Source organism: Phyllostomus discolor, chromosome 3, assembly GCF_004126475.2.
Source record: "Phyllostomus discolor isolate MPI-MPIP mPhyDis1 chromosome 3, mPhyDis1.pri.v3, whole genome shotgun sequence".
Taxonomy (NCBI): domain Eukaryota; kingdom Metazoa; phylum Chordata; class Mammalia; order Chiroptera; family Phyllostomidae; genus Phyllostomus; species Phyllostomus discolor.
The window spans coordinates 62,945,836-62,959,438 of NC_040905.2; the positions used below are offsets into that span (position 1 = coordinate 62,945,836).

The following is a 13,603-nucleotide window of genomic DNA, read 5'->3' on the forward strand; positions in this document are numbered from 1 at the left end:
AAGCTAAGCAGGTGACATGAGGTTAGAGGACTTTGAGAACTTATCACTTGGAGGCCAAGGAGGACTCACAAGGGCTCAGTGGCACCCAGAAAAGATCAGGAAGCAGGCCAAAGCTGGAAGAAACTGGTGACCCAAACATACCTGATGGTTAGGGCCACCCTAACCCACTGTCACTTCAGACTAAATATCGACCCAGCATCCTGTTTCAGCTCATACCATATGCCTGGGTCTAGCACGCTTCACCTGCACTAACTTCTTTCTGTTCCTCCAACTTGCCAAGCCCATCCCCACCTCAGGGCCTTTGTGCATGCCACTCCACCTACCTAGAATGCCTCCCCTCTGCCGTCCCACATTTGCGTGGTTGGTTTATCTGCAGCCAGATCTGAGTCAAACAGCATTTTTGTCTCTTCTGTCTGAAGCAGCCCTCGGTCAGTCACTGTTTTTGTGTCTTTATACACTCATCAGTTGCTGAGATGGCTTGTTCATTTTGACTTATTTCAAGTCCTCTGACTGGAATGTAAGTACTATAACAGCAGGAGCTTTTTTTGTTTGTTTGTTTGTTTAAATGGTCCTGACATTCCTACTGCCTAGAATAGGACACACTCATAGCCGGGACTCAGTAAGTGTCCGTCTCGTGAACGCGTGAATGAGTGAGGGAATGCATGAAGTCAGACACAATTGGAGAAAGACAACCAAATCTGATACATCAGCCAAGCAATCTATAATTAAATTTTGGTTACTAATCTGAGAATAAGAAGTCTGTGCTCTTGTCTTTGTGTGGTGTATTTCTACACTTTTCTATTACCTTTTACATGACTGATATTGATGAGGGGCTTAATGAGTATTTTTAGAGAAAAATTTAATGAAATATAATTTTTACAAATTCTATCCTTGTTCCTGATTAATTAAATTGCTCCTTTAATCTACGTGGCTCAGAGGACAAAGCAAGCTTCGGTGTGACAGGACCTACCCATATGAAAGCTGAGAGATCCTCAACTTTTGAGTCATCTTTTGACTTAAAAGATGTTGAGCTTATTAACAAATCATGTTTTTAAAGTATGCCTTGAGTTGATATAGAGGTAAAGTAAAAATCATCATGTGTTTAGATAGCTATTATTTTTAACCTAATAGTTTTATAACTGACCCAAAAGGCAAGTTTTTTAATTCTCATATGTTGTGGTGGAATCCATCTACAGGTGAGCCAGGGTTCAGTCTGTGGGCTTGGATGTAATGAATGGATGCTCTAGTTAGCACGGCATAGGGACGTGACCTTCCTTGATTGTAGCCGAGACCGAACACTAATAGCTGGAATGCAGCACAGCTAGGCACACCTGACCAAGACATGTGTTCTGGGCTTCAGTCTCCTCCTTGGAAAATGAGGAGGTAGAATGGGTAACAAGGTTAAGGTGAACAACCCCATTGCTGTGTTCTTGTCTTTATTCTTATGTTTGGTCCCTTACACTGAATCTATGTATACGCAGTGCTTGGCAGGAGCTAGTTAATACATTTTATATTTTGAAAAGAAACTTGGAATATGGATAAAATTAGGCCATCCCCTTCTTTCACCATCACCCATGTCACACCTGCATTACTAGCTTTTTAGCAGCCTCTTATTTCCATCACATTTATCTACGATTTTCCTTCCCTTGGTTGATGCTAATGCCTGTGTGCTTGGGAGATACTATTTAGTCCACAGGGGATGCCCGCGAGCCTGTGGCCCCTGCCAGATACCCATTTCATAAAAATGTGCCTCTGAGGCTCCTGAGATACCCATTTCATAAAAATGTGTCCCCCTACCATTGTGGTGATCGGTCTTCCTGAAGTGCTCTGAGATGGTCAGCCAGGGGACACATGGAGGTTATGTAATACTTTGAGGACAGCAAGCTAAGGTTTGGCTTTTCTTCTTGCTAAGGCAACAATTGCCCTGAGAGAAAAGAAGGCTTCTGCTCAAGCTTCCACAGCAGGCATCTTAAAAAAAGAAGCAGTGCAAATTTTGCTAAATATTTCTACTAAGTATTAAACAATTGAACCTCATCATTCTGTTATATATTTTTTTCAAAATTCTGCTGCATGGATAGATATACAACTCTTCAGTGTGTTATGTGTCAGCTAATTAGTGTATTATAGTCCCTCCTGCATTCAATGTTTAGACCATGTTGTTCATATTTTATAGACAGAGCCTAACTAATCTCACCATTTTATATAATAAAACTTTATAGCTTATATGTTTACTTCTCTGAAATATATTCATAAGAGATATAAGCTATCAAGGCCTTGTTGAAAAAGCAACTGTGTATTTTAGATCTCTTCCCCCACTCATTGTCCTTTTATCATTTAAACAGTTACAGTAAGAAATGTAACTTGTTTCTTGCATTTCTTACGGTAGTGTAAGAAAATACAGAGAAGTATAATGAAGAATATTTTTAAAAATCACTCTTAACCCTACCATCAGAAAATAACCCATATAATCTACATACTATTTTATAATCTGAGTTTTCTTTATGTAAAATACGAATAATACACTTCATTTAAATGAAGGTTCTTTACAACATGATATTTAATAAAGCATGAGATTGCACCCTGTAGCTGTCTCTAGCCTAACCCCCCATTGCAGGAGGCAGGATAGAGAGAAAAGAAAACGGGGTATGAAGCAGGCATCCTTGTTGTAACTCACTGTGACCACGGTCACGTGCCCATTCCTTTCCTCAGTCTCTTCATCCACAACATGGAGACAGCAATAGTACCAGCTTTATATCCGGTAATGTAAGGATGAAACAAATCATTATATGTGGTACTCAAAGTGCCTAGAGCACTTACAATAATACTTTCATATATTCTATTATTGAGCATTATCATTCTATCATTATCTATAATTTCATTTTTTCTGATAGAATAATTACCTGGCACATATTAAGTACTCAGTAAACATTCATTATTACCTGTATTATTTTAAATTTTTTGATGTTATGATACTGTGATGAGTATCTTGGAAGAAATGCCTTTGCTCTTATCATATTACTTTCCTAAAATGAGTTTTTAGAAGTAGAATTATATCTGTGCTGCTTCCTGCTAAATCACCTCCACAGAGGGTGCACTAAATGTCCTCGCTATAGCACTGCAGGTAGAAAGCAGCTGCTCCTTGGTTTCTGGAAGTACATTGTGGTAGAAAATGGCAACGGCCCACGTGAGGGTTTTTTGCTGTTATTTAATATAAAATCATTAAATATTAAACAGTTGGGATTTATTTAAATTACTCTCCCTTTCCAATATTGATATAGTTGGGCATACAATGCAATATACAGATTGTGTATCATAGAAATGTACACTTGAAATCTACATTACCCTATTTACCAATGGCACCCCAATAAAGTTAATAAAGAAAAATATTGATAGAGTCTTTAGGCAAAGGTATAAAAAAATCAAAAGACGTAAATTTTTGTGTGCTTTGTATATTATATAGTCTGATTTTGCTTGAGAGGATATTTGTATTGGTATGGAAATTTACACTTGACTACATTGTTAAGGGGCGTTCCCCCACTGAAATAATTATTTTCTATTTTCAAGAAAAAAGCAACAAGCCATGGGAGCAGTCAGCCCTCCAGAACCCATGCTGGTGGAACAGCCCCGGCAGCCAAGGTCAGTCATTTCCCCAACACCACAATTCCTCTGCGCCAAGGTGTGTTGTTAGTGGGTGGGGCTTACGGGGAAGGGAGGCAGCTTCCGTGTATCACTGGAAGATTTTGAACAAAGTATCATTTCTGCACTAGGGGAATGCAGTTTTAATGATTTGATTTAAAACCCAGTAAAACCATTTATGTTATAATTTCTATGGGTATATTTTAATGTGTACAATGAATATTATTTTCATAAATATCTAAATAATATTCTACTTTTGTACATGCTATGAGTAAGAAATATAGTTCTCCCACTTTTTCAGAAAAGAATTCAAATTGTCTTACTGAGCATTAATCATACCAGGCTCTCTTCTAAGTATGCTATATAATTATCTTATTCTCATAACCTTATAATTATCACTCCTTTGTACACGCCTGAGGAAACCGGAGCTTAGAGAGATTCAGTGTTCTTGACAAGATCACAAGCCAGGAAGATAGAGGTAAAGTTTGAACCCAGGTTTTTTGTTCACACAAGGTCCAGGACATGCTGGGTCTCATATGATCTGACTGAGTGTTCTTTGGTAATATAACCCATCAAAGCTTTGCAGCCTATAAAAACCACTGAAATGCCACCTTTCAAGACAAGAAATGACAATTTTAGCTGGGAGGTTTTAATAATATATAAAATAGTAATGTTTAGCCCATTTCAACTTGTCTTCTTCCAGTATGTCCAAGATAACAAAAAACCTTAACCTGTTTCAAGACTGTCTATACACCTTTTTAAAAAAGATTTTATTTATTTTTAGAGAGAAGGGAAGGGAGAAAGAAAGAGAGGGAGAGAAATATCAATGTGTGGTTGCCTCTCATGCGCCTCCTACTGGGGACCTGGCCCACAGCCCAGGCATATGCCCTGACTGGGAATTGAACTGATGACCCTTTGGTTCACAGGCCAGCACTCAATGCACTGAGCCACACCAGCCAGGGCTTATATACACATTTTTAAATAAGCATTTTTCCTTTAAAACTGGTGGCTCTTCTAAGGGGGTCTCTGGACTTTCTCCTGTAGGTTACTTGCTTCATAAAGAGTTAATATTTTATTGGCTTCTGGAACCCTGGCTGCTTTCCAAGCCCCTAAAAGGTGCCAGAACCAAAACTCAGCTGAGAAATGAGAAGAGGCTGGGCACAGAGTTGAACAGCATCCTAACTAAAAGAGACTTTTCTTGAAATGTTCAGTTTTTTTCAACAGTATTAGGACCTTTATTTAACTTATGCTTAAATTATACCTATAAATTATGCCTCATGGCAAAACTAAGCTAATGAGATTTCGTAAATCACTTGTATGGTTTCCAGAATTGTTATCCCTAAACTCTTGGAGGATCTGTACAGTGTGGAAAATCACACTCAGTTTTTTCTTTCTCAGTTTTATGACTACCTTTCTTTGAAGGTAGTCATAAGAAGCAGCCCCTTTTCCATCTTTTTCTTCACACAGGAAGTTACCGTTTAATCATTCTGTGGTGAAATGGTTATAAAGAATTTGGATTCTCTATAAGGCCCCAGAGCCTGCTCTGTCTCTGGAAGCTCAGGGAGGGTCTTAGCTGGGAGGTAGAGACATTTTAGCTGCATGTTTATTGTTTTAGTATTTAATGGTGAACCTGACATTCTTTCCTTGGCTTCTAAAACATTGTCCTCTCCTGCCTCCATTCTTCTCTCTCCTGTTATTCTTTCTCAGTATGGTTTCCTGGCTTACCTTGCTTCACCAGTTTTCTGATTATTAGTTTTCCCTGCATTTAATTCTTCATTCCTTTCTTTCTTGTATCTTTAATTTTTATACAGATTGGAAGAAAAATATATAGTATGCTTGCTTATTTTTTCTTTTGATCCATGATTGAAAGGGCTTTACCTCAGTATTATCATCACCTAAAAAAAAATAAAATGAAATCATTCCCATGCCTCGTTTAGAAAAGCTGGGAGTAATAGCATTTGTGATCATTTGAAACTTTTATTACACAAGTAATTATCATAACACACAGGCAAAAATAATATTTTCTCAACACATTAAAAAAGTATGGCAAAATGCTAGATGTAATTTGTGGTGAGAATACCACTTTTCTTGATTCTGGACACATTCTACTTGAAAGTTAAAATGAGTGATAAATTTACAATTATTAAGAAAACCAAGTCTGTCTAAAATATTTAATTTGAAGCTTATGTATAAGCTGTGTACTATAGAATAGTCACCATGTATTACAGAACTGTTTTATACAAATTTTTACAAAATGGGGATTACGTGCACAAATAATATCATTCCTGCTGGTCTTGGAAGATCCAAAGTGCTTAAGTGGCATCACTATATCTAACTCAAGTTAATCATTGTAAGATACTTAGTGCAGAAATTATATAGGCTCTTATTAAGCCCATGTGAAAACAGTTTTGATTCATAATATCATGCAATTTTATTGCTGGAAAAGCTCTCAGGCAGTTCTTCCACAACTACCTCCCTGTTCAGGTGAGGAAACCAAGGTTGAACCTGAATTAGGAATCTCTCTGGAAGACTACAGCTATTAAGAAGATGTAATGGTTAAGGTTATTAATTGCAATTGGAATCCACTCTGAATAGTTCAAGCTAAAAAAAAAAGCCCAATTTCTTAAGGCTACCAGTTAGCTCACAGAGAAATCTGGAAAGCTCTGGCAGAGACAATCTCTAGTTTCACAGCAGGAACAATGCCCAGCCACATTGTGGGAGCTTCTGCTGCTGGTACCACAGCTCAGCACCTATCGCATTTAGGACTGGAAGCCAGAAACTCTGCCACTACCAGTTTTGAAAACTGACAAGCCTTATCTCAGACTACCCCATGCTCAGGGGCATCCTTACACTGCTTACTTTCAGGCTCATTTTTCTTTGGCACATCTAATTGGCCATCATAAGGCACATGCCTCATCCTTGTTACAAGTGGGGTTGTGAGTATTCTGGATTCTACTTTGGGAAGGCGTGGATTGAGTAGGTGGGAATCATTAATATGTAGTGAGGATTTGTGAATGTGTGGTCAGCTGCCAACTGACAGATACCCACTACCGAAAGGAAAACAGAGGGATTGCCTAACTCAGTTGTCAGACTCATTTTCACTGGGGGCCACATCAGCCTCTCGGTTGCCTTCAAAGGGCAGAATGTAATTTTAGGACTGTGTAAATGTAACCACTTTTTAACCAGGGGCAAGGAGCTCAGCGCTGCCGCCAGGTAGAAACAAGGTGGAGGGGCTGGATTCTGCCCACAGGCCTTGGCCTTGTGTTTGCCACCTGTGACATAACTGAACTAAAAGGAACCATTAATGATACGTTTAGTAACATTAGGCCTTTTAAACCAAAGAAGGTACAAACAGCTTTTCTTCCCGCTAGAGGGGGAAAAAATCTAATAAACACTTCTCGGAGAAGTACTTTGTGATTCTAGTCCCATTTCTGTCACACAGGGCTGTGTTAACTTTGCTGACCCAGCTCTCCTCTCAGCGGCGCTTACTTTTCTCCTCTGCAATACGAGTGAGGGGCTGTGTTTTATAAGGTGTTCGGCATTCAGAGCCAGCCTCACCTGTGGTGCCTGTGGTTAGTGAGCTGACTCTGTGTGCTAAATGGGCAAGCATTTTCACTTTTATAATTATGCGTGTATCTTAATGTTCCATAAAAAGTGAACTAGAACTTCAAATTCATGATTCCATGACTAGTTTTTCTTGTTAAGGCTAAATGAAAAGTAAAAAAAATAGATCTATGTTTTTAAATAATAAGTAAATATAGTATACTAATTGCAAATTAAAAATATATATTATAATAATAGAATTATGTGAATATAAGGATATTCAAATAACAAGTGTTTTGGAAACATGAACAGGTGCAGTAACTTTTATATTTGAAGGTGCATATTGATTGAATCAGTGGGGTTTTATTACAATGGAGACACTCCTTCAGGCAGTCTGGGGGGAAGCCAAGATTCTGCTTTTCTGTCAAGCCTCCAGTCGATGCCAAGGCTGCTGGTCTGGCAACTACAATTTGAGGAGCAAGGATGCTGAATTGTGTTGAAAGTGGGTGGTTAAAGTACCTGTACCTCAGATTACCTCAACATTGACTGGTAACATTGAGAATCTGGTTAAAACCACAGATTCTCAGGTTCTAAGCCAAGACATTCTGACATTCCAATTCACCAGGGCGAGGTCAGGCCCAGGACTTTATGTATTTAAAAGGTACTCTTCGAGTACTTCTGATGCCGATGATATGAGGACCACACTGGGAGAAAGGATGAGCCCTAGGCACTGGATAGTCACAGAATATTGGGGGATACTAATATCCCTCTTCATCTCTCAGGAAAGGAGCCACTTTCTTCCTGTCTTGCAGGTTATGAATCTTTGGAAAATTTATTACATAACATGCAATTACTCATCAGTACTCTTCAGGAGCACAGAAATACTCACCTTTATTGTAGGAGATATGTTGCCTAGTACTAAGGACTGTGGGAGCTGGAGTTCACCCCTACTGGGGTATGGCCCCAATAAGTCACCCTGTGATATTTATGTCATAGGAGCAAAGAATATGAGTGAAACCAAGATAATCTGAGGTTTAGTTAAAGAAGGAGAAGGGGAAGGGGAAAGGGAAAAAGAAAGAAGAAGAAAGAAAGAATGAAGAAAGAAAGAAAGAAAGAAAGAAAGAAAGAAAGAAAGAAAGAAAGAAAGAAAGAAAGAAAATACTAAGGTTAAATAGAAAAGGACTTTTAAGCTATATTTTGATTAGAAAATTCTAAGGACAGGGTCTTCTGCTCAGGGAATTATAAAATATTAGAGTTGGAAGGGCTCATACTTCACCAGCTTTACGTAACTGAAATAAATCAACAATGACAATAAATAAGGTGGCGTGAGGTGAGGAACATCCTTTAGGAGAAGTCATAGGGAGGCCAGCTGCTTTGACTACCTGGTGCATGTTGGGTACAAAGCTGTGCAGATGAGCGCTCCATCTGTTGAATGCCAGCTGACCATCACCTCTGCCTTGGCTGGAGACAGCATTGAGCCTCAGCTGTCACTAGGTGGGTCTCAGGTCTCTGCTGCTCAACCACTGACCACAACCTCCTGCACTCACACTGCAAGCTGAGTGCCCATAGTGTTTATTGTCATTGGTTTATGGCTTTGGGGAAAGTTGGCTTTCCATATTTCTTTTAAAATTATATAATTCTTTTTTCTAACCCCATCATTTATTCCATATCTGTTCATTGGCATGCTTCCATAAGAAAGAGCACATCTTTTCCCATTTATTTATTTATTCATTCATTTATTTATAGCAATATGAACTCATGAATTTTTATTTTCTTCAATAGATTAAAATCTATTCTTTTTTATTTTGAAATAGTCATAATGTATAATTTAGCACAATTCTGGCCCTGTTAAACTGCTCTTTAAAAAATCGGTTATGCAATTTGAAATGTATTTTCAAATTGGTCATAACTAATTTGCTTTATATTTTAAAACGAGATATCGGAGGGAGGCATGTATTTGCAAAGAGCACCCCCTGTTCCCTTATTTTGGTAGAATCAAAGGGCGACAGCTTAGGAGCGATAGACCTCTGCCATCAGCCTGCAGTGTGGCCTGCATCCCAGGCCGAATTACTCTGTTAGTCAGCCTTCGGGAAGCCACCCCGTGACGAATCACCGAGTCACTGGGGGAAGGAGGGCGGGGAGCAGCCTGCGTAGTGTCCTGGGACCGCCCAGTCCTCCCTGTGGGCTCGGCCGCTGCGGCTAAACTGAAACCACTGGGGCCGAGCCCAACCAAGAATGCAAACATCCCGAAACCTCAGCTGAATTCCCTGGGCCCCGGAACTGGACACAGAGTGAGTACTGATTTCTGCCGCTTCTCTCCGAAGCTGCGGCTGCTTCCGGCTCCAGGGCGGGCAGCCCAGGCGCCGCCTTCCCTCCGGCTCCTGCCCGGTGAGTCCCCGGCTCCGACCCTGCCACCCACTGTCTTCGCTGGGCTTGGACAGGCGCTCTTGCTAGTCTCTTGACCCTAAAGAGACATTCCTTTGCAAATGGGTTCTAAGTTCATGTGTGATACTTGTCGACCCCTGCTCTCAGTTGGTTACTCTGTTGCTGGCCCTTCAGCTGGGAATGTGTCTGGCAACCAGACTCGGCAGGGTTACTGAAACCAGGAATTTGTGTGACCTGGGAATACTGCTGAAAGCATGAAAACAGCATCTGTGTCTGTGTGGTTTGGCACTTTTATCTCCAGGGTTAGACCCCCACCATCCGAGGCCCTGCCCCCACCACTGTGCTGACCTCGGTTTTAGAGAATGAGTTCACTCAGTGTATGTAACCTCTCCATGGACCTGACACATGCTGGGTGTGGTGTGGCGTGGCAAATGTTGGGACATGTTTCTGTTCCATTTCCTTGATCACAAGCTGAGACTGATCAGATAACATCACTGAGGGGTACTTTGTAGCTGTCTTTCAAGAAGGCGACTGTTTCCATTAGAGATTTAACAATCTCTTCTGTACAGTCAGGGTCCCAGCATTCCTCAGTAATAAATGCACAGGAGGTTGAGTTCTTTATTCCCATTTTTTAGTTTGAGAAAATGAGGCAGAGTTTAGGACGCTTCCTTAAGGAACCCACCTATGCATCAGAGGAACAGTAGTGCTTAATCAGCAGCTCTGGAAAGTTTTGCTGTATGAGGTGCTTTCTAGAGAGAAAAAAACCTCTACATTGCAGGGAAGATCATTAAGGAGTGGCATCTACTGTTCAAAGGGGGAAAGCTTGTTTTCTGATAAATAACTGTAGAGAGCCTCTTCCTGATGTTTTGTTTGTGGGCACTGAATTCAACCTTTGCACTAGTTTCAGGTGTATAGCATAGTGGTGGGAAATCAGTATATCCGAAAGGGCATTTGTTGCTGGGAATGTAGTGGGGAGGAAGTGCTGTCTGGGTTCTGGGATACAGTATAGGATCAAAACAAAATAGTGCCATTTAGCAAAACCATGCTGCACTAGGAAAGGCCACATCTGCTTACTGATGGAGGAGCGGGTAGGCAGCCAACCGCAGTGAGGGTGTAGCGGCAATCTGTGTGTGTGCATCTTGGTGTCGATTATACACAAGTGAGTTTGCACACTGTGTGACAGTGTTTACAAAGCAGCACACTGAAGTTTAAACATTGGCTGTGGTTCAGTTCACCTGCTTTGAGAGAAGGTCCCAATGCACTAGAGAATTGATTACTTAGTATGAGTGATGAGTTTGCTTCCTTGATTGTTCTCTGAATTGGCTGACTATAATTCCTCACCCACAATGAGAATTTAAAAGTATCACATAAAGTAACAGTTTGAAAGAATGAAACTAAGAGGGGTGGGAGAGGAAGGAAGAAGAGAGAGAGAGAGAAAACAAGAGAGAAAGCTATTAGGAAAACATGAGGAATTAATTTGAACTAACTTCTTAAAATCAGCTAAATATTTGTGTTCCTAATTATTGTTTATAAGTTACAGCTTTTTTCACCTCTACACAAATCTTTACAGCTGTTTTATTAATAAGAGCCACAGCCAAATGACCATCAGTTAGTGATTGGAGGGTATATCCATGCAATGAAATACCACCCCAAATGAAAAGAAACTACTAATACATGCAAAACATGTACAAAATTTAAAAATCAGGTAGCAAAGGCTAAATAAGGTTCCATTTACTTGAGTTTCTAGTGATGAAAAACAACTGTTGAGACACAAATCAAATCAGTGATATTAGAGGTGGGGTAAGGGTAGGGGACTGAGAAGATTATAAGACAAATCTGGAGGATGATGGTGGTGGTTACACAGTTATACTCATTTGTCAGAAGGGTATCTTTTTAAAAATCTGTGTTTCCTGATTGTTGCTAGTATCTAGAAATATAATTGATTTTTGTATATTTATCTTAGATCCAGCAAACTTGCTGAACTTTGCTATTAGTGTTAGTGATTCCTATGTAGACAATTATATAATTTGTGAATTATAAGAATTATGTTGCTTACTTTTAATTTCTGATATTCTGTTTGTTCTTATTTAATTATGATTGCTAAGACCTTTACTACAATGTTATCCCTAAACTAAATAGGAGTCTTTCTAATGTTTTTACCATTAATTATGATATTTGTTATAATTTTCTAAAATATACCATCAGGTTCATAATTTTTTTTATATTCCTAGTTCGCTCTGAATTTATATTTTAGGTGGGTATTGCATTTTTTAATTTTTCAATTACAGTTTACATTCATTATTATTTTGTATTAGTTTCAGGTGTATGGCACAGTGGTAAGACAGTCATATACTTTACAAAGCAATCCCCTTGATACTCAGGTACCCACCTGGCATTGGTTCCATTTCTTGGCTATTATATATTGGCTAGTGAACATAGGGGTGCATATATTCTTTCAAATTAGTGTTTTGGGTTTCTCTAGATATTTGCCCAGAAATGGAATTGCTAGGTCATAAGGCAATTCCATTTTTAATTTTTTGTATCTCTATACTGCTTTCCACAGTGGCTGCACCAATCTGCATTCCCACCAACACTGTATGAGAGTTCCCTTTTCTCCACATCCTCGCCAACACTTGTTTGTTGGTGTAAGGTGTTATCTCCTTGTGGTTTTAAGTCAGATTTCTCTGAAGATTAGTGACACTGAGCATATTTTCATATGTCTATTGACCATCTGTATATCCTCTTTGGAGAAGTGTCTATTTGGTGGATCCTCTGCCCACTTTTTAATTGGATTGTTTGTTTTTCTTAGTGTTGAGTTGTTTGAATTCTTTATAAATTTTAGATATTAACCCCTTATCAGATGTATCATTGGCAAATATGTCCTCCCATTCAGTGGGTTGTCTTTTCATTTTGTTGATAGTTTCCTTTGCTGTGCAAAAATTGCTTGGTTTGATGTAGTCCAATTTGTTTATTTTTTCTTTTGTTTCCCTTGTCCAAGGAGATATATCAGAAAAAAATATTGCTAAGAGAAATGTCCAAGATTTTATTGCCTTTGTTTTCTTCTAGGAGTTTTATGGTTTTGAGTCTTACATTTAAGTTTTTTATCCATTTTGAGTTTATTTCTGTATATGGTTTAAAAAGTTGACCTAGTTTTATTGTTTTGCGTGTATTTGTCTTATTTTCCCAAGTCCATTTATTAAATAGACTCTCTTTACCCCATTTTATGTTCTTGCCTCTTTTGTGAAATATTAATTGACCGTATAGGTGTGGGTTTATTTCCAGGCTCTCTATTCTGTTCTGCTGGTCTATGGGTCTCTGTTTATGCCAGTGTCATGCTGTTTTGATTACTGTAGCCTTGCAGTATAGTTTGATACCCAATAGCATGACACCTCCAACTTTGTTCTTTCTCAAGATTGCTGTGGAGTCTTTTGTGGCTCCATATAAATTTTTGGATTATTTTTTCTAGTTCTGTGAAAAATGCCATTGGTATTTTAGTAGGAATTGCATTGAATCTGTAGATTCCTTTCAGAAGTGTGGACATTTTAATGATTTTAGTTCTTCCTATCCATGAGCATGGTATAGGCTTCCATTTATTTGTATCTTCTTTAATTTCTTTTTTCAGTGTCTTAAAATTTTCCAAGTATAGGTCTTTTACCTCCTTGGTTAAATTTATTCCCAGGTATTTTATTTTATTTTTTGATGAAATAGTAAATGAGATTGTTTTCTCATTTTGTCTTTCTGAAAGTTTTTTATTGATGTATGTAAATACAACCAATTTCTGAATGTTCATTTTGTATGCTGCTATGTTACTGAACTCATTTATCAGTTCTAGTAGTTTTTTGGTGAGAACTTCAGGGTTCTCTGTGTACAATATCACATTACCTGCAAATAATGACAGTTTTACTTTTTCCTTTATAATTTGGATTTTTATTCTTCTTGTCTGGTTGCTGTGTCTAGAATTTCTAGTACTATGTTGAATAAGAGAGGTAAAAGTAAGTATCCCTGTCTTGTTCCTAATCTTAAGGGAAACACTTTTAAT

The 13,603-nt window shown here is 38.7% G+C and overlaps 1 protein-coding gene across 12 annotated transcripts in view; it reads left to right on the forward strand.

Annotated features, from left to right (window-relative positions):
* The window catches only part of CAST (calpastatin), a 127,399-nt gene that overhangs the window by 32,047 nt on the left and 81,749 nt on the right, over positions 1-13,603 (forward strand). For 8 of the 12 annotated variants that reach the window (XM_036020579.1, XM_036020572.1, XM_036020570.1 and 5 more), the window contains exon 3: positions 3,565-3,636. In XM_036020579.1, coding sequence (XP_035876472.1) covers positions 3,565-3,636 — 72 coding nt within the window. Of the gene's footprint in view, positions 1-3,564; positions 3,637-9,318; positions 9,568-13,603 lie in introns of those variants that run through there. The other 4 variants (XM_036020577.1, XM_036020576.1, XM_036020575.1 and 1 more) reach the window with 4 other exon arrangements.